The sequence below is a fragment of the Halichoerus grypus genome, chromosome 6 (genome assembly GCF_964656455.1).
Source record: "Halichoerus grypus chromosome 6, mHalGry1.hap1.1, whole genome shotgun sequence".
Lineage (NCBI taxonomy): Eukaryota > Metazoa > Chordata > Mammalia > Carnivora > Phocidae > Halichoerus > Halichoerus grypus.
Genome location: NC_135717.1, coordinates 158271650 through 158292624, shown reverse-complemented (window position 1 = coordinate 158292624; position 20975 = coordinate 158271650). Strand labels below are relative to the sequence as shown.

Here is a 20975-nt window from a genome sequence, read left to right as displayed (position 1 = left end):
CGAGTCAGGGCATCTCAGCCCTGACCCATAAACAAAGGGCCCATTGGAAACACTCTGCATCTATTCCACACCCCAGAATAGTTTCAACAACTATGAAGTCTTTCGTAGAACTTCAGAACTAACAGAATATGTTCAAAAGGACACCCATTTACTCATAAAATGCCTTTTAAGAATTCTACCATTCTCTCGCTGATAGGTGTAGACTCTCCCAGCCTGGAGATGGATGTGACTGACATTGACCTATTTGGAAATGCAGCCATTTGAAATTTTCAGTCAGATGCAGATCAGTTTTGTTAGTTGAGGCTTGACGTTTGAATCAAAATTCATCTACACATCAGCACATTTTCATATGCCCCACTGATAACGGGGAGAAAAGAAAGCTCTTGAGGTAATCTAGTGCTGAGCAAATGGCAGTCACCGTCACCGTGTTATGCTTGTGTTCTCACAATTATTATTTTAAAAAATGTATTGAAATTTCTCTCCTTGATGCTGTAAATATCGACAATAGAACATTCATTAAAATTAAAATATTTCTAACATGAGACCAATGAAATCAGGGTGTTCAACCATGATCTTTGTTTTGTTTTTAAGTTTTGAAATATTTTTCGTGTGTGTGTGTGTGTGTGTGTGTGTGTGTGTGTGTGTGTGTAAGGATCACCAGTCTGACAGACCCACATCAAAGTCCTAAAGCAAGAGAGCTGCCAGGATCTTTACATATAAAATTAAGTTAATTCTACAAAGACCCTGTGAAATAGATACTGCCCTTTTTTTTGCAGCATGGAGGCTCAGAGAAGCAAAATATTCCATAAACTAAGAATTGGCTGGCCGGATATCCACGACACCTACTTCTACTCTAGTGTATGTTCTCTATTGTAAAGGCGGGAAAATGGGACACAGTCTTTCCCAGACTCCCTTGCAGCTAGCGTTGTGGATATGATTTAAGCTCTGCGGGACAGATGCCCTTTTAAGACTGTTGTCTCTGCTGGCAAGCAGGGCTGTGGAATTGTGCTGTGGCAGCGTCTTGGTTTCTAGTTGCTAGCTTCGAGGGCATTGAAAGGCAAGACGGGGCATTCATAATGTGTATATTAGATTTAGCTGACAAGCCATCACTCTGGAGCCAGTAATTACGGTGCAGGCAGCTTTCCGATCCCTAGATGGCAGCTAAGGCAGTGCCTTTCTGGAGCCAACAGCTCTGTGTTAGCTTCCTGTTTCCCCATCTTCCTGACCGCAGCAATTCCCTGGCAGGCCAGTTCTACAGGGTGACCCTGAGCATCCTCTTGGAGACTCAGCATAGAACCTGCTCCTCTGCTCTTCTAACTTCACCCATATTAATTCCTTACTGCTTGAAATTTTGCTTTCTGTTTTATTTCACTGAACTCTGACCGATATATTAAGTAACATCTTTACTCAGCCACAAATGACAGTCTAGATTCAATGCATGCTTGTGAAACCCAAAAGTCCACACCCTTCCTTTGATGGAAAGCTACGGAGTAAGATTCATTTTGTATCTGGTAAGCACAGATACCCAAGGGGTGTGGGGGACCAAGCTGGCCAAGCTGATAGGCCTACCTGGTATGGGGTACTGGTTCTTTCCCTTGTACTCTACTCTGTGCTGTGAACCTCCTCCCTATTCACTAAGCTAGGATAATTTTCATTTGTTTCCTCAAGAGAACATATACAAAGCACAAAGGAGTTCATTGTTGGCTTTTTAGTCACCAAAGCCTAAGCCTCAAGATCCCAGACACTAAGTTTCCCCAAGTTGGGAGACAAATAAAGAGAAAATGAAAAGAGCCAAGACATGTTAAGTGGATGAGAAGGCCCTGAGCTCTGTCCCTCCCACCTTCATGCCCAGACTGTACCCTGGGATGTGTGTATTGAAAGATTATAGAAACTCCATGTCATTCGGGAATCCTAGAACAGAAAAATTCTTGTGCCCTTTCCTGGAGACAGCCTGGTGAGGCACCTGGGGTTGCCTGTCCTCAGGGCGGCATAGGAGCAGACGAAATGGTCTCTCTGGGCAGCCAGACATGCAAGCACCACACTGGCAGAACATCAGGAACCCACCAACTGAGCTGCGGGACAGGAGGTAGGCTCGACAGGAAGGAGAAGTGTGCTCAAGACCCCAGAATGGAGCCTCAGAGACCCTTCTCACTGGTGACTGAAGACCAGCTAGAATAACACCCAACAGACTCTCCACTGTGTTAACAGCGGTGAAAACCAGAGCCCCACCCACAGTGCCCAATCCCTCCACAACGCTGCATAATCATGGAATTTAGACAAAACCCCAGAGAAAGGTGGGGTTTTTTGGGGGGGAGGTGAGTAGAATAACCCTGAATTGAATGAAATACAGTTTCCATGAATTCAATCCAGCTATACAATTCAATCCAGCTATACAAAATGAGTTTATATGTCTCATATCCATGCCCTGAGTGTTGTACTCTCCCGCTACCCAGCTTCCAGTTAATTCTCACACTCACCCTCCAGAGTCATTGGTCTACAACAGGGTCAGCAAACTACAGCTAGGCCTATGGGCCAAATTCAGCCTACTGCCTGTTTTTTTTGTTGTTGTTGTTGTTTTTTAATTTCCTTGCCTATTTTTATAGGTTAAATAAATCCACGGCTATGCCCCTTCTTTATGTGGGTGTTTGCAGAGTTGAGTAATCACAACAGAAACCGCTATGGTGCAAAGCCTAAAATATTTACTCTCTCTTTGCAGAAAAAAACATTGCCAACCCCTGATGTAGAACACAGGCTCTTCCTGGCTCCATCTCATCTCCTCCCTGCACTCTGGTCCTTTTGCTCCCACCATGGGAGCAAAGTCTCAAATCAGAATCAGTGAAAAAGCTCTGCCGTTCTCTGTTCTTAAAAATTATACCTACATCCAGATCCAGCTTTTTCTTCCTGAATTCCCCCAAGGATGGGTTCTCTCTTGAGCACTTGTCTGTCCCCTTGTGTCCTATGACCCCACAATTTCCTGGTCCCCACCCCATCTCTGGCTTCCTTCTATAAACTTTAGGGGAGATTCGTCCCCTGCCTGCTTTTAAAGTCAGTGTTTTTGGGGGTTGTCCTAGGCATACTGGTTTCACTCCAGTCACCCGGATGCCCCAGATTCTTCTTGGGAGGACCAGGTTTCACCAGTGTTCACCTGTAAGGAGGTGAGCCAACCCAGATTACTGACTTCAGGGGTTTATTCCCTTGGCCCAGACAATACCAATACTTTGTCCATTGATTTAGTCAATATTAGCCTTGAGCAAATAGCTCAGAGTAGAATGATCACTCAGTAGGCAAGGATTAAAAGACAGGGTAGCCTCGTGGTCAACAGCAGAAGTTCTGGAATTAGATTTATAAGCTGTAGATTTGAAGCTCCACCTCTAATTAGCTGTGAAGCCTTGAGTAAGTTCATTAACCTCCTGTACTGCACTTTTTTCATCTATAAAATGGGAGTGAAGTATTAGAACTAAAAGGTTTACTATTGAGGTATAATAAATACATCAGATAATAAAGTCTTATTCTCTTTGATCTCAGTTTTAGAAGAGATGAGTTCAACAGTTTCTCTTTCTTGCGAAAAACAACAGGGGCGCCTGAGTGGCGCCCAATTCTTGATTTCGACTCAGGTTGTGATCTCAGGACTGTGGGATTGAGCCCCACGTCAAGCTCTGTGCTGGGTCTGGAGCCTGCTTGGGGTTCTCTCTCCCTCTCTCTCTCTACCCTTCCCCCTGCTCGCTCGCTCTCTCTCTCTCAAAAACAAACAGAAAAAACCCATAATCTATAAATTTATTTTAACCGTATGAGAGGTTATAAATAGGAAATAGTTTACTTATATATAAGCTAAATACACTAAAAGGCTTCTCCTAGAGATTTAGAACAGGTAGGAGTGGAGGAAGAGGAAATGGGACATTATCTGGGAAAAGGGAAGAATCCAGTCTGAGGGATTTCAACAACCAATAGAGTAAAACCTCAAGGAGATAATGGCCAACCAGAGATGCTTACCTTTGCACCCCTCACAGGTCAGTGCATTATAATGGTATCCAGATGCTCTGTCTCCACAAACAACACATAACTCATCCCCTTTTATTCTCCCTGCTGATGCACCCATTCGGGCCTTTTTTGCTACCGGAATCTCTGCTACCTCGATCTCTCCCTGGTAGAGAGCCTCAGCCGGCATTCGCCTGAGTTCATATATTCCAGGAGAATACCACTCCTCAGGCTGCTGGGGGTAGAAACCCAGGTTGGAATAATAGGATGATGAGGAAATCTGTGGTTGAACTTGCGGAAACGGAACATTGTTATATTGTGAGTATGGTTCCACTTCTAGATTCTGTCCCAAAGGTCCTGTTGCTTGTTCTGTTAGTACACCTGAACAAGAGTAACAAAATTGGAATTAATGTCTAAGAAAAGACCAAAATTTAACTATATAAAAATTGACAACTTTTTTACAGCAAAAAAAAAAAAAAAAAAAAAAACCCACTGCAAAAGGATTTAATGACGAATTACAAGCTCAGAAAAATATCTGCAACATAAAAGACAGACCAAAGACTCATATTGTTAATAGGTAAAAAGCACTTGCAAACCAGTAAGAAAAATTCAACAACCCCACGGGGGAGAAAAAAGGATAAAGGATATGAGTGGACAGTAGAAATACAAACACAAAGTGTTTTATAAACATACAAAAATGCACTCACTTATCAACAATTAAATTTAAACTGCGATATAAAATACGACCATGTTCATCCTCAAATGAGTAAAGGTTAAAAATGCTCAATAGAACACTCTTAGAAAAGCAAACATTCTTTTTTTTTTTTTTTTTTAAGATTTTATTTATTTGAGAGAGAGAGAATGAGAGAGAAAGAATACATGAGAGGGGATAGGTTCAGAGGGCGAAGCAGACTCCCCGCTGAGCAGGGAGCCCGATGCGGGACTGGATCCAGGGACTCCAGGATCATGACCTGAGCCGAAGGCAGTCGCTTAACCAACTGAGTCACCCAGGTGCCCCAGAAAAGCAAACATTCTTAGACGACAATTTTTCAGTATCTTTCAGCATTTGAAACTCAAATACTCTTTTAACCCAGCAGTTAGACTGCAAAGAAATTTATTTTAGAGATAGGCATGTATCTGTGTGAAAGGCTTCTGTAAAGATGTCCATGTGCAGGAACATCTATAAAAACTATAAATCAGGAACAATTTAAATATCCACCAATAGGAGTCTGGTTTAAATAAATTACATTATGTCTATGCACTGAAATACTATGTAGATGTGAAACAATGATTTAGATCTATATGTACTGATAAAGAAAGGTTTCTATGATATGATGCTATTTGAAAATATTAAACTATAGAATAATGTATATATTTATGTGGGTATTAAAAGAACAATGTGTGTGTGCACATGCATGCACAAGGCAAATTTCTGCATGATACAAAAGAAACTGGATGATGGTGACTGGAAAGTGAGATTGTTGCTTTGTTTTCTGGGGTGGGAGGTTGCACAGTCTTTACACTGTTTGTAACTTTGTCATGTAGATTAGTATTTTAATCATGGTAAAACAAAGAAGGAACTTAAAAAAAAAAAAAGAATGCAGTGGCTGGAATTGTGTGGTTCAAATCCCAGTCCTGTTACTTATTTTCTGTGTGCATGTTGGTAATTTATTTAACGTCTTTAAGGATCAAATTTCTCTTCATAAAACAGGGAATAATAGGTACCTCATTAGGTTGATGTGAGAATTAAACAAGATAATGCATGCCAAACACTTTGCTAAATGTTTGGCACACAAGGAGTGCCTGATAAATTATAGTTGTCATTAAAATAGTAATAATAATTATTATTCTACTGCCATTATTACAAAATGAGCCTTTTATCTATAAAACCTCTAGGTATTAGAAAACTATCAGGTTATGAAAATGCTTCTATTTCCTAGAAACACAATCTACTACTCTAGAAAATAAAAATATTTAAACTATGCAAAACACTAAAAAATTTAATAAACTAAATAAGATAGAGGAGAATATACAAATGTGTCCAATTCTTCAAAGGATGGTCAGGCAACCCTAGACCGAAATTCCAACTCCACTTCCGATGAACAGTGGGACTTTGGGCAAATTACTGAAACTACTGATGAACCCCAGTTTTGATGGCAGCAAGCTTGGGATGAAAATATCTAGATCAAGGGTTATGCTAAGGATTGATTGAGGTAATACAGATTATTCCACAGTTTCTCATCTGAAACCCTTGGGGTCACACATGTTTTGGAATTCAGAATTGATTGCTTGTGTTTTAGAACAGACCACAGTGCTATTTCTCCCCGCGTGGTCTGGGACAGAACTCAGAATCAAACACAGCAATCTTTTCCATGGTGAAATGTATAAATATTCATACGACACAGAATAAAGGCCATAAATATCCTCACATCCATTCAGGTCAGGTTTTGCCACCAGAGAAGTTTGTGTCAAACTTTGGATAAAATGTTTAGTTTTTAGAGCTTTTGGAATTTAGAACTGTCAATTAGGGACTGTGGATCTACGCATCTATACATTTGCAGTGCCCCCAAAATAGTTGTGGTTGTTATTATTGCTACTGCTACTATCAGCAAACTCTTAGAGACTCCATCCTAGTGCCAGGCACTTGTATATTTTCAGCTCTTTCTCTCAAAATCCTATGAGGTGGGTAACATTAGGATCCTCATTTACAAATGAGTAGCCTGAGGCACAGAGAAGTAAGGCAACTTTATTCCCACATACCTAAATAGCTGAGATTTGGACTTTGATAGTCTGACTTCAAAGCCATGTGCTAAATCACTCCTCTCTGGGATAATTTCAGATGTGTGATGCTTGAAAGCATGATAGTACACGGTTTTCTCTTCCTCCCTCTGTACTTCAGTTGGTGAGTACCTTCAATGCCTCTGCTTACAGGTAAGCTGCAACCAGGTGTGCGAGGCTCCACATGATCCTACCTTTTCTTTTCCGGCCATTTCTCCTGTTTTGACTTCTCTAACCCTTGAATGTGCATTACTGCCTCCAGACTCAGGACCTCCCTTCCCCACCCCAAGCTCTGCTGCTTCCTGAGCCTGGAACCTTCTGCAACACAGCCATTTGCTCACAGGGCTTCATCTCACTATTCTCCACTTATCTATCTCTAAATTTCCTTTTAAGTATAGTTTCTCTTGGGAAGTCTTCCCTGACTCTAGGTCCCTGGGTGTTCTGAGTCTAGTTACATGGTACTTACCTATCCTCCCTGGGCTGCGCTTTGCTCATCTCTAAAGAAAAGACTTCATGTTCGATGACCTTATATTCTCCTTTATATCTAAAATCTCCATAAGTATATGACTAATAGACTACGGACATGAGAATTCAGGGCTCTTCTATAATGGCAAAGTGGAATATATGCATACCAAAAGTTTGTTGAAAAGAATGCTTTCTGCATTGATCCAGAAAAAGATTGTCGAAGCACAAAGTATACACACACTATCTGGGCAAAAATTAACTTCCTGTCTTTTATGCCTGACTTCTCCATATAAAACCAGCATTGAGTCAGTATATCTGACAAAGTTTTGGCAATGGTGCCTTGTCTTATTACCACAGAATAGAAGAATATGAAAAGATGATATGATTACAGCAAAAAGAAGAGAGAAAATATAAGCAAAATCCTAATCTATTTCATAATTAAATATGACTAAAATTTGTTGAGTGAATAGGTTTGAAAAGAACTGAAAAGCATTAAAAGCATTAGTTTCACTTACACTTATTGCTGAATTTTATCCTCCAACTGATCTTACCCCATCAATTACCTGTTCCCAGGTATTTGCTATCTGCTATCTACTATCTCATAAGGTAGTTCCGAGTATAGAATAAAGTAGTTGAGAAAAGGTTTTGATAAGTTGGATGTCAAAAAGACATGTTTGTTTCCTAAAGAGCCTAGCAAAATCCTGATTTTACTAGTTAATTGATAGTTAATTAGTAATTATTAACACTTGGTCTGTTTTGAAAACATAAGTTATAGGATACTTCTTTCAATTATAAATATATACTGAACACTTGCTATTTTCCAGACAGTGTGCTAGTCTCTGAGAATACAATAGTGAACAAGACAGACAGAATACAGATACAAAAGGTCCCCCCAGTCATTCCCTAGACATGCGAGCACGTGTGTTTGTGTGTGTGTCGTGTGTGTGTGTGTGTGTGTGTGTGTAGAGATGTCAAGGGCTGGGACAAAAACAAGCAAACAAATACCAGAACTTTCTGATAGAGCATCAGATGTGGAATGGGAAGAGTAGATCAACTTTAAAATATGCTTTCTAAAAAGGTAAATTTATTTCTACTTTAATACAATTTAAAGGGAATAATAATATATGAATATATACCTATAAATTTGATTTATCAGTGCTTTTCTGGAATCAATCTATCAAAAAGTGGGGGAATTTGGACTCCTTTATGACAGGTAATGCTCCCTGAGAGTTTAGGAAGAACTTTTCTTTTTTTGAGATTTATTTATTTATTTTAGACAGAGAGCGCAAGCAGGGGAGGGGCACAGGGAGAGGGAGAGGAAGAGGAAGAGAATCTCAAACAGACTCCCCACTGAGCACAGAGCCCAATGCGGGGCTCAATCTTAGGACCCTGATATCATGACCTGAGCCAAAATCAAGAGTTGGACACTTAACCTATGAGCCATCCAGGCACTCCTAGGAAGAGCTTTTAAACAGGAACACATGAACAGACAGACACCTGGGGTGTCTGAGACCTCCTGCAAAGGAAAGCAAAATTCTTCTGAGTAGAGAGTCTCTAGCATTCAGTAGTTTCTCTAAAGGGATACCATCTAAGGGAACTTTCTGAGGTGAAAGAAATGTTCTGTACCACCAATATGGTAGCCACTAACCATATGAGAATATGGAACACTTGAAATGTGGCTAGTGATAATTGAGAAACTGAGTTTTAAGTTTTATTTAATTTTAATAATTAAAATGAAAAATTACATAGCCACATGTGACTAGCGACTAGGAGTTTGTGATCAGAATCCCTGTGTACCCAGATGGGAGAATCAGGCTCATGTTGTAATGAAGGCACTTTGCCATGATCTCACAGTTTGTTCCTGATGAGCCTGGTAAGGGTTCACATTATATCCATTTTTTTACCCCTGACCCAATGCTGACCATAGTAAATGTTTCATGATCTTTTGTTAAAATGTTTCATGAATGGAAAAATTGCCTTCTCTGCCTTCCTTTATTCCTAATCCATGGTTTCTTAACTAGATGATACGGCTTCATTTGTAAGCTGTTTGCCATTCCTGGCCTTTGTGACGTTGGCGCCTTTCCCTGGCTTACCAGCTGATCACCTCCTCTGTGAGGCCTGTCCTAGCTCCCCTTGGTTAATCTCGCCTACTCTCTGTCCACACCATTACTGTAGCACATAGAAGCATATACATTGTTTGGTTTGTTTATAGGCTTGTCCTCTACGCTAAACTTGAAGTGGTATGACACACTGGTTACGAGGGCCCTGCTGCATAGACAAATCTGGATTCAATCCACCTACAACTTGCTAGATGAATGAATTTGGCAACGATGTTGAACTTCTTTAAGCTTCTCTTCCTTCCTCTATAATGTGGAATAATACAGTACCTGGGTGAAAGTTTGTAGTACAGATAAGCTAAGACAAAGAATATAAACTGCATTGTGCTGGACACAGAATAAGCATTCAATGCATTTTATTTTATTGTTGTGGTTAACCTGTGAGCTCTTTGGGGAATATATTAGGTTATATTCCCCCCCCGCCACCTTTTTTTGTTCATTCCTGATGCCTTACACAAAGCCTGACACAGTGTGCTTAATAAATATCTGTTAAATGGAAATGATGGAAAAATTTGCTTCTCCTGCCTTCCAACTAATTTCCTAAATACAGTGTCAGTCACTTTTAAACAACATATTTAAATAAAACAGTATGCTGCTAAGTCTATAATCAAAAATTCAAAATTATAATTATTGTAAAAATGATTAGAGTTTCTCTTTTAAGTGAAAATATAAAACATAAGATTCTGTTTTGAAAAAATATTAAAATAGACAATATTATATTATATGGTCTATGTTTTAATTATAATCTATGTTTTACTTCAGAGAAAACAAATAGCCTAAGCCTAAAGCTGAACTCTTTACTCATCTGATTTTCCATTGATTTGGGAGAAATCTGCTATGAGACTAATTTAGTAAATCAGTGTTTCTCAATCTCTTTTTATTTTTCTCACCACAACCCATAGTTTGAAATACATCTTATATCATAATTCCTTTGTACACTTAAACATATGTAGAAGTTATTGAAACAAGATTTCCATGAAATAACCCTTATCCTCACTTCTTGAAGTGCATTCTGACATTTCTACTCTACTTCTATTCTATTCTATTCTGTTCTATTCTATTCTATTCTATTCTGTTCATTTTCAATGGTGGTCATAAGCCACAAATAGACTTCATGACCCACTAGGATCTGAGACATACGATTTTTAAAACACTGCATTAAGTAACGTACTTCAAAGTGCTTTTTCAAGCGTCTACAGGCATTAATGTTAGAACTGCCTAGTGTTTAACCTGAAAAAATCTTGCTAATTTCACATAATATTCAATGAACAATTTTAGGGAAAACATACTTAGATTTTATCTCAATGAGATACTCACCTGTCTCGAATCCTCAAAAATTACCCCACCCCAACTTCTCACCCCAGTCTTCCGGATCTGACTGAGACATCTTTGACAGAGATCTGTTGCTAAAATCTCAAACAAAAGCCCCCCACTTCCTCAGTCCAGTTGCAAAGGTTCGGCCAAGAGCCCCTGTGAATAGTGTCTTACCTTTATCAGGCTTCATGCTCATCATTTCCATGATAAATCCTGATGATGTGTGTCTATGGCAAGGACTACTTTGAATTGGATTTTCTAACCCCTGAAACTGCATTACCATTCTTAGCTTACTCACAGCAACTAAAAATGAGACTAGGTAAGGAGCAATAGAGGCCAGAGGTTGTATGGTTTACTGATTAACTTCATTACAGAGAAGAATATTTGTAAATGTTTATGAGAAAAGTCCTCGATGCCAAGTTGCTTAGTAAGCTGGAAACCAGTCTCTTAGCTAAATATTTTTGGGGAGCACTTTCTAGTTTTAGAACTTAATATGTAGAGTAGGTTTCTGTTCAGTGGCTCTAAAAGTGGATTTGGGGTCAAGTGACATGCTCTGTGTCTCGAAATTTGTTCCTCTCAAAAGGCTACAGAATAATATAATTTTGTTAAGTCAGGAAGCATTAAAGCATAATGCTTAACAGTATAAGGCCAAATGATCTGGGTTTATATCCAATGTTAGTGGAATTGTGTCCCCTTCCTCCAAATTGGTATGTTGAAGTTCTAACCCACAGACCTCAGCATGTGACATTATTTGGAGAAAGGGTTTTTATAGAGGCAATCAAGTTAAAACAAGGTCATGAGGGTGGTCTCTAATCCCATATAACTGGTGTCGTTATACAAATGGGAAATGTATACACTGAGACAGACAGACATAAAGAGAAGACAGCATGAAGAGATACAGGGAAAAGGCAGTCATCTACAAGCCAAGGAGAGGATCAGGAATAGACACTTCCCTCACAGCCTTCAGAAGGAATCAACCTGCTAACCTCTTGATTTTGGACTTCTAGCGTGAAGAACAGTGAAACAATCCATTTCTGTTCTTTAAGCCACCCAGTCTGATCCTTCATTACAGGCTCCTCAGCAAACTAATACAACGAGACTCCCTTGGTACTCACTAGCTCTGTGGACATGGACAAATTCCTGAACCATTTCCTTTCTCCATTTCCTCACCTGTAAAATGGGGCTGATAACCATACAGCCTCATAGAGTTACTAGGAGCATTAAATAAGGTAATGTTTATAAAATGCTTAGCACAGTGGGTGGCTACACACCATCATTACATTGATGTTATGATTATTTGGCTTTGGACTCAGGTTGTAGGGCGGCTTGCTTACTGAGTAGGAATAATTTCTGCAGCATAACCTGTGGATATCAAGCCTATGATTGTTGGTTATTTTTTGGAAGAAAGGACTTTAGAATAGGATTCAGTAGGCCCAGGGTTAAGCTCACACTTAATGCAACCAGACGTCCTGTATAACCTTAGGTCAGTCTCTCAGCTTCTGTGGGCCTCATTTGTCTACATCAACAGATGGTAAAACATAGATAATAATTCCTGCCCTACTTCCCTCATAGATGTGTTGTGAGGATAAAAACACAATAAATAAGCAGTTTGAAAGGCAAAAGTGATCTATATAAATGCAATCATCATTGCCAAGACATTTCTATAGCCTTCACACGTTTACAAGTGGTTCCATATGCATTACATCATTTGATCCTACTTGCATCCTCTGAGGAAGGTATTATTTATGATGCCCTATCTTCTACTGTATTTTACAGACTCTACAAGGCAAAGCAGGATGCTAAGTGATTTGTCTAAGGTCATGCAATTAGTGAGGCATTAAGTTAGGACTTTAACCCAGGTCTTCTGACTCAAACCCCGTGGTTGAAACACTTAGGGACACTTGCCCTTATTGCCACGAAAGAGGAAAAGAGTGATGGTCCATGGTTATGTCTCAGTTTGGATTGCCAAATTAAGACACAGTTTGCAAAGCTATTCTCAATCCTTAGTCTACTTCTGACCTCATTCTCTTCTCCTCACAACCCCAGAGCTATCATTGCCTTGGGAGGACCATGGGTGGGGGAGCTACTCCGAGGATGTAAACCAGGGCAAACTATCTCTGAACCTTCTATCTTATTTTTTTAAAGATTTTATTTATTTATTTGACAGAGAGAGAGAGCACAAGCAGGGGGAGCAGCAGGCAAAGGGAGAGGGAGAAGCAGGCTCCCTGCTGATCAAGGAGCCCAATGTGGGGCTCAATTCCAGGACCCCGGGATCATGACCTGAGCTGAAGGCAGACGTTTAACTGACTGAGCCACCCAGGTGCCCCAATAAATCTTATTATTTTTTTAAAAAGAATTCTCTACTGACTTACTCAATGGTCAAACAAATGGGCCTCTTGCCCTCAGAAACTGCTATACTAACAAGGAAATGAGTAGGACAATTTAGCTGATCCAGGAAACTGTTGTTGCTGAGTGAAATTCACACAGGATATTCTCATAAGACTGACTGGACCCCTTTGCTTCTCTCTTAGTGATGCCCAACTGCCTCATGCTATTTTTTTTTCTAAAAATACATTTTTCCCCTGCCATTCTTTGCACTGAAATACTAGCCACTAGCCATATATGGCTACTTAAATTTAAATTAATTTAATTAAATGAGAATAAATTCCTCAGTTATGCTAGTTTTATTTTAAGTGTTCGATAGCCACATGTGGATAGTGGCTACTGCATTGGACAAAGTAGATCTAGAATATTTCATCATCATGGAAAGTTTTTTTTTTCTTTTTGAGCGCTGTGAATTGTATAAGACTGATGAATCACAGACCTGTACCTCTGAAACAAATAATACATTATATGTTAAAAAAAATCATCATGGAAAGTTCTATTGGTCTTGTTGCATATGGTACTTGGGAGCAATGTGAATGACATGTCATTCATGGTATGTGGGAGCATCAGCTATGAACCCATGAAAAAAGGGAAGTCCCGGAGCAAATGCTGGCAATGCTTTTCTGAAAACTATCCTTGAGAAGAGAGTTGGTCAATAGACTTTGAGTGATGTAATCTCATTGGAAAGTCTTTCTCCACTGAGAAGGTGAAGTGTTCTCTTTGCCTTGTTCCTTAACCATCCAATTCTAATTGCTTATCCTGATTATATTCTGGATGCCACTTATTACCTATGGAACTTTAAGCATATTATTGAACATCTTTAAATCTCCGCTTTCTCACCAGTAAAAGGGGAATAATAATGATATGTACCTCATAGGAGTGTTGTGAGAATTAATCAATGACAGATAGTTATAGAGCACTTATGATGTGCCAGGCATTCTTCTGAGAACTTGATTAAATAAAGCAAGTCACTTGCATAAAGTTGAGGCGTTTGCCTAAGACTTCATACCTATAAATGACAAAGATGAACTTGAATGCAGGAAGTCTGCTAACAAATCTAAAATGTATTTAAGCATGATATCCGTCATGTAGAAAGCACTCAAGAAATAGTAGCTGTTACCATTATCACATTTTTTTTATTCCTGAAGATGCATAAGTTTGCAACCTGGTTTTATAGTCAACCTTTCTCAGCTTAGTTATTCTGAACATCCTTGAGATCTGTTTCTTAGCCTGCAAGGTTGAGAGCAAGACCCTGGATGGCAATGGAGTTGCCCACAAGCTGGTCACTTGTCTATAATTCTTCATCTCCCTCCATGCTTTTTCCAAACTATTCATGCCTTATCAAAAGAAGTAGTAGTCCATTTTGCCTTAAAAAAGGTCTCTGTCGATAGTTCTCTACATCCTACCATTTCTTAACTCCACTAACAAGGTTTACCAGATCTGAGATTCCTGGGAGAGCAAAAACCAAGCCATAGTGAATTAATAAGAATCTTAGATATTGCATAAATCTGTGGAAAAGATGTGGGTCAGAAACAATACTTAAATTATGCTAAAACAAAACTCCAGTTTTGTCTGAGCCAATGGTATCTTTCCATCTTCTGGAAACTTTGGGCTGTGATTTACCCATTAGATCAGAACTACCTTCACTTGAGTTAAACCCAGTGAGATAAACCCAGTCACTTCAGATACCTGAAGTCAAATTCAGAAATACTCCACAAAACTGCATCTCAAGACCTTGAATTTTAAAACGTCTGGTTGATTCTGTAACATCTGAAAGATTCTTTTAATTTAAGTAAAAGACATAAGCAAGAATCTGATTCCAAAGTAAGTATCTTCTAATAAAAATAAAGCTTTACTCAGAGAAAACAGGCATAAGCAGCTGAGAGAAGCACAAAGTAAAACAGCTAAAGGAAAGGGATTATGGGAGAGAGGCCTCCTGCCACTTGCTGGGCCTCATTCAGAATGGGTCTTTGGAAAGACTATTAGATATCCTAATAAAAAATAATATAAAAACATGGATTCCACAGCTATTGTTAGCAATGCTGTAATATCAAGATGAGATAGAACATGTGTTTCCTTCCTTAGGGCACCCAGATATTTATTTCCATACTGTTGGTTTTTGTTGGCTCCATGAAGATTCTTTGCATTCAACAATGTAAGATAAATAGAACTTCCTTCCCTTAATGAGTAGAGTGGTTTGTCATTTCAACAATTTAAATAGTAACAACTACATTGCAAACTCTGGATTAATTATGTTATGTGATGCCTTCAGAACCTTTTCCCACACAGCCATTCAATTCTCCTAGCAAGCTGTGACGTGTCATCATTATCCCTGTTTACAAGGGACAAAACTAAACTTCAGAGTATCTCCATGGCCTCCAAGACTATTTCTTTCAATTTCATTGCTTATTTCCACTCACATTTTGTGAACTTTCCCCCCATATCCCTAAGCTAAGAGAACCAGGACTCACTGCACTGGGAACAATAGGTAGGGGAGCATAAGACAGTACCTTCTCTTGCTTATTCTGTCCTATTGTTAGAATGCTTTCCTGTTAGTCGGAAATTCTGCAGTTTTTTGAGTTCTTAAAGCACAATTTGCTAAAAGAATACACAGGTTGTATTTAACATACCATCTCCTACCCTATTCACCGTTCCAAACCATGGGAAGCCGTGGACTTTGCCATTATTACCTTTTATTATGCACTAATTGCATAAAGATCCTGCCTTCTTCACTCATCAGAGAAGCCTTTCTCAATTCACTAAATCAGTATTTGACCAAGTTTCCTGGCTTGCAGGATGTCCCAAAGGAAAAGAGACTTATCTCTTTTGGGTGATCATGTCCTTCCATGCCAAGTCCTGTGCGTGGATTGAGTTACCAGTGAGCTAGATTCCCATCTGGATTTGTCAGGGACATGTGGCTGCAGAATAAATTAAAGGACCTCACAAGGTCATTCTGGCCCCATCTCTACAGTTCCACTCTGTCTAAGGTTCTTTCCTTCTTTTCTGCAAGGACCAGCCTAAGAAAACAGAGCTCTAGAGCAAATCTGCCCTATCCCCCCTCCCCCTCAAAATCTTAGCCTTCCTTTGAGTATTTAAACTGATCTGGGGGAAAAATCCCATTTATAGTATGTGGCAAACCCCTCTCGTGGCAGCATCTCATCCTTCAGCCCACCCCTCATTTCAACTGTAGCCACAGCAAATGATCACACGTGAGCTCAGACTCACCTCGTACTCAGTCTGTCATTTCAGGAGCATGCCACACACTTTTTGCTTTCTGCCCAGAACTTCTCCAGCATCATAGGAGAGAGACCACTTGGCCTGATTCCACTGGGAGTAGTAAAAGCACAACCCAGAAGTGCCAGAGAGCTCATGACCCCAGGGGTGATCTTCATCCTGTTAGTAACTGTCCCAGTTCCTGGTCCCTCAGAAGACAATTCTCCATGCTACTCCCAGGGGTGTCAGGTTCTCTCATCCACCGCAGTGACCCTCATATCTCATCTCATGTTGGTTTTCCTCTTTCCCTGTCTCATGACCCTAGTCTTTTGCTTCCACAATCCATGATCACCTCTCACATAAACTGCCTGCATACAAGTCCTTGCTTCGGGCTCTTCTCCTCAGAGTAACCATTCATACATGTGGAGCTGCTTCCCCTTCACCTTAAGCAAAGCCTTCAGAGAGTGAAGGGTCCATAGCCATCTCTAGAAGACACTGAAAGGCCTCACTCCAGAGGTCATCACTGTCTCTGGTGCCCATTAGTGAGTGCTCATCAGTATTTGCTGAATAATCTTCATATTGTCTTCCTAATGTCCTAACATGGAGATTTCATTATGGCCCTTATAGTCACCTGCAGGGAGGAGGACCATACCTAAGGCCACCTTAAAAGTCACATCGTGTGCCAGATGAGTACCAATGAGTCCAAGTCACCACTTTCTGGAACAACTGTAGCAATTTGTGGACTCAAATGTTAAAACTAGGCAGTGGTTCCAGAATTCCCAGTCTAATAATCTCCTTTTACTCTTGCTGGTTAATGGGAATGCAAGGTCCAGAGCCAGTTCTCTAGATCCCTTTCAACTGCCCTAAATAAAAATGAAAAGACAAGGCCCTTCTGAGTCTATTCCAGACTTGGAGCTTTTGCATTTACTATTTCCTCCACCTAGAATGTTCTCCTTGGCTTCTTGCCTTTCAGTCTCAACTCAGTTGTCAACTCCTCAGAGGTCTTCTCCAATCACACAAGTTAGAACAGCCCCATCCTTCCAGTTACTCTGATATCACCCTTTCTTGTTGTTTTCATAGCACTCACCACTACCTAATGTTATTTTGCTTATTTATTTATTTGCATGTTTATTGTGAGTCTACCCTCCTCTAGGATCTTGCCTGTCTTATTCCCTGCTTTATTCCAATGACCAGTATATAGTTGTTACTCAACGTTTGGGTAAAGACATGATAGCTATCCATATTCTCTACCATAAGCCTCACTCTCCTGTGCTGTAACAACATGATAGCTGTTATTCATTACACAGACCATTGGAAAAGAACTCCACTCTCCGCTAGTTGAGCCCATGGGTTAACACTTGCAAGTCTCTGGCATATCTCAAAAACCAGGAATGGTGAGTTAGGCACTGCCAGTTACTCATCCACGGGCCACAGTGTTTTCCCTGGTGCTCTGCATCCTAAGCTTAGGGTGGGAAGCCCAAAGAATCCATCAGTGTCATCAGGACACAAAAGAGGATGGGGAGGAGGAATAAGGAAATTAAGATGCAAGGCTTCATCCACCCCTTTGGCATACCTTTAGCTCAGGTTTGTTAACTAGAGTGAGGCTGAGGGCATGGGAGGAAAGAGATGTAATAAAAATGCTTAGAGCTAGCTCTAGAACTTAGTGCAGAAAAGGAAAATGTGTCCCAATGGCCACACCGGATATTAGTTTACCAGGAGAGAAGACCAGATGAAGATTTGAGGAAACTGCTCCAGCCAGGAATAACAGCTGTGCTTGCAGCTCATGCAGCTTGTACTTTCAGAAATCTTAATGACAGTGTTAGGAAACAAGATGAGAATGTGGTCTAGCAAAGGAGAGCTGAAGGAAAAGCAACACTGAAAGCATGAGTCACAGTGCTTCCTTAAGCAATCATTCCCAGATGCTTCTAACTTGACAGCACCCCCACAACTTTTTTCTATCTGCTCACATCTTTTTCACCTCATGTTTGATGAGGTCAGCCTTCAATCTAACGTGCTTGCTTAGAGATCTTACCATGTAATCATAAAATTTCAGTGAGGTGAAAAAATAATCTTAGGTGAAATTTTCCTTAGTCTATGATATGCACTTACAGTTCTAATTATCCTGTGAGCTCTGATTAGTAGACAAAAATTACGAAGATGTCTATGCACTGACTATTTTAAGGACTAATAGAAGGGTAGACCAGAAGCAAATGGTCAGGTAGCTGGGTTGGGAGATAGGGCCCATTGGCCTTGAATGCACACACATGATGAAGAAAAGCCAAATGGAAGAAATAAGACAACAAGTATGTCTGAAAACTGGCATTTCATAAATAATTACTACTGCCTTTGGTCTCTCTGAGAGTTACTGATAAATATCTCTTTTTCCCCCTAAACTTCTTTTCTCCTTTCCTTTATTACTTGATTCTTATTTATCAAATGCAAACTAGGGTTAATAAAATATGGTCACTGCCCTTAAATGCTCTTATACTGCATGGGGCAGGTAGATATGTAAACAGGCAATACAAATAAAGACCTCTCCTTGGAAATGACCCACTAAACCATTACACACTAAGATGCTAATGACTAGTAGGTAATAGCATAAGCTATTAATTAATCTCTTTCAAGGATGTCAGTAACCAAATAGGGGATCATGCCTTCAAACATTGAATTTTGTGGAGTTTGCATTTTCACTATCATAGTCTACCATGGTCCATGCATTAATGTAGAGTGGAAAACTGGGAGCATCTAAGTTTCCCAGCAGGGCTATTATACAGAAGGGAATTATTTTACAAGTGGCAGAAGGCTTCCCTACCTCATCCCAAATATTGCTGCTGTTCAGTCTTTGCTGATGTTCCCAACTGAAACTCTTTAAAATGACAGTTTTTTTCATAAATGCATAAAGTGAAGCAATATATAATTTTATGGTATCATCTAGTTACAGATCTACTGAAAACAACTTAGAACAGTTTGTCCTCAATCCAATTGAAATGACTAATCATGACATTGTGCCATATATCCCCCAGCACAAGATGAATAGTGGAAAGGAAACTATAATCTAAGTAACCTCAGCCTTTTATAGGTATAATATTAAACCATAAGAAGTATGATTTCATACTTTAGTACATGCTATAATAATATCAGAATTAGCCTGTACCAGGAATCCATTTCTACTCCCAGCTCTGTTAATTATCTAGCCTCGTGGCCTTGGACAAGTCACAAAGCTCTCAGTCTTACAGTCCTCATCTATAAAAAAGAAGACTATTAGGTTCAATAAATCCAAGGTCTGATCTACCTCCAACCTTGCATAGTAGCTAATGTTTATTGAGTACTTAGAAGGAACAAAAACTTTTACCAGGCTCTGTTGGATTCATCATCTAGGCTTTTTTCTCCTATATTTCCAAGTTGCACTTTGTTTTTACTTGTATTCAAATGAACCTGACAACTTACCAAATAAATTGTCAGAAAGAGAAAATTCTTCTGTGACAGGTAAGTGGGAGTGTTCGATGAGATTCATTCTTGATCCCATCCAAACTGTTCTATTTGAGAATGCCCCTTCGTTATGGTGGTCTTCAAAAAAAGAAAAAAAAAATCTGAAAGACAAATAAATAAGTAGAGAGTTTGAGGAAGGGTTGGCAGTTTAGATAGTTGGTTAAGAGAGAGAGAAGGAGGGACCAAGCTTATTCACAAAATAGCAAATGGATCCCTTTATAGACATTTTGCCATAACCTTTCTGTACATAGCTGTTTTCAATATTTATCATTTTTACACCTCATCTGGACTCATAAATGTCCAGGATATGTGCTTTCAAAAGAGACACTCTCTAAAGTATCGGAAACACCATATGTTTTCATTTAAATTTCAGCACTTGAGAAATTTGGGCAAGATTTGATGATATTTTGGTTATGTCTTTATTTCTTTTACAAATAGAAAAAATAGAAACAAATAGAAAGGCATTGATTAAAAATGGGAAAAATCGATGACTTACTATCTTAAGCCTTATTCCAAAGTTGAGCAGGTATTTACAAAGACACAAAAGTGATTTCAGACCACTTTCTGCTGGAATCTTCTTGAGTAGGCACTATGTCAGCAAATCAAAAATTCAGAAAGTGTTCTCTCAGATCTTAATTTTTGCTTTTTAGAGAAAATTTCAGGGGCTTGCATTTTCACTCTCAGGGTCTACCATGGTCTTATATTTATGTGGGCTAAAAAAAACATTATGGTATAAAGAAAAATAATGGTAAATCTCACCAAAGTGTCTGAAGTTTCATCCTGAGGAAATGTCCAGAATGAATCCAAGAGCCCAAGAGAAGCAATGTCCACTTTTAGTTATATTTTTAGGTCTTCTTTTCCTCCTGCCTTCCTTCCTCCCAATATGTCTCCTACTTTCCTGAAGAGGTAATTTGAAAGGTCAAGTAATGAAAAGTTGTGCTATCAGAATCTCTTTTCCAAGTCTGTTTTCTGAGGATGATTTTCAAACCTTTTTATCTTGTCTCTACCAATAAATCATTTTGTCTACAAATAAATAACTATTTATATTTGCTATTCAGGAAGAGAATATAGGGCTTCTATTGGACAAATATGTATTTCATTAGAATGTCCCTACTATTTGTGTCTTTATTTATTTCTCTTTCACTCAGCAGAATGTTCCAGTTCAAGCAGAAGTGAGTTTCAGATATACTGGGCTGCTGATAAGGTAGTCTACCATACTATGCTGCTGCATCCATTCCT

The 20975-nt window shown here is 39.4% G+C and overlaps 1 protein-coding gene across 7 annotated transcripts in view; it reads right to left on the bottom strand.

The window, feature by feature from the left end:
* The window catches only part of NR1H4 (nuclear receptor subfamily 1 group H member 4), a 67408-nt gene that overhangs the window by 30523 nt on the left and 15910 nt on the right, over window positions 1-20975 (bottom strand). For 5 of the 7 annotated variants that reach the window (XM_036086012.2, XM_078076467.1, XM_078076464.1 and 2 more), the window contains 3 exons: window positions 20496-20634; window positions 19695-19837; window positions 3991-4356 (listed from right to left, as the gene is read on the bottom strand). In XM_036086012.2, the coding sequence (XP_035941905.1) occupies window positions 3991-4356; window positions 19695-19773 (445 nt within the window). In that variant the 5' untranslated portion in view covers window positions 19774-19837; window positions 20496-20634. Of the gene's footprint in view, window positions 1-3990; window positions 4357-10823; window positions 11412-19694; window positions 19838-20495; window positions 20635-20975 lie in introns of those variants that run through there. The other 2 variants (XM_036086002.2, XM_036086003.2) reach the window with 1 other exon arrangement.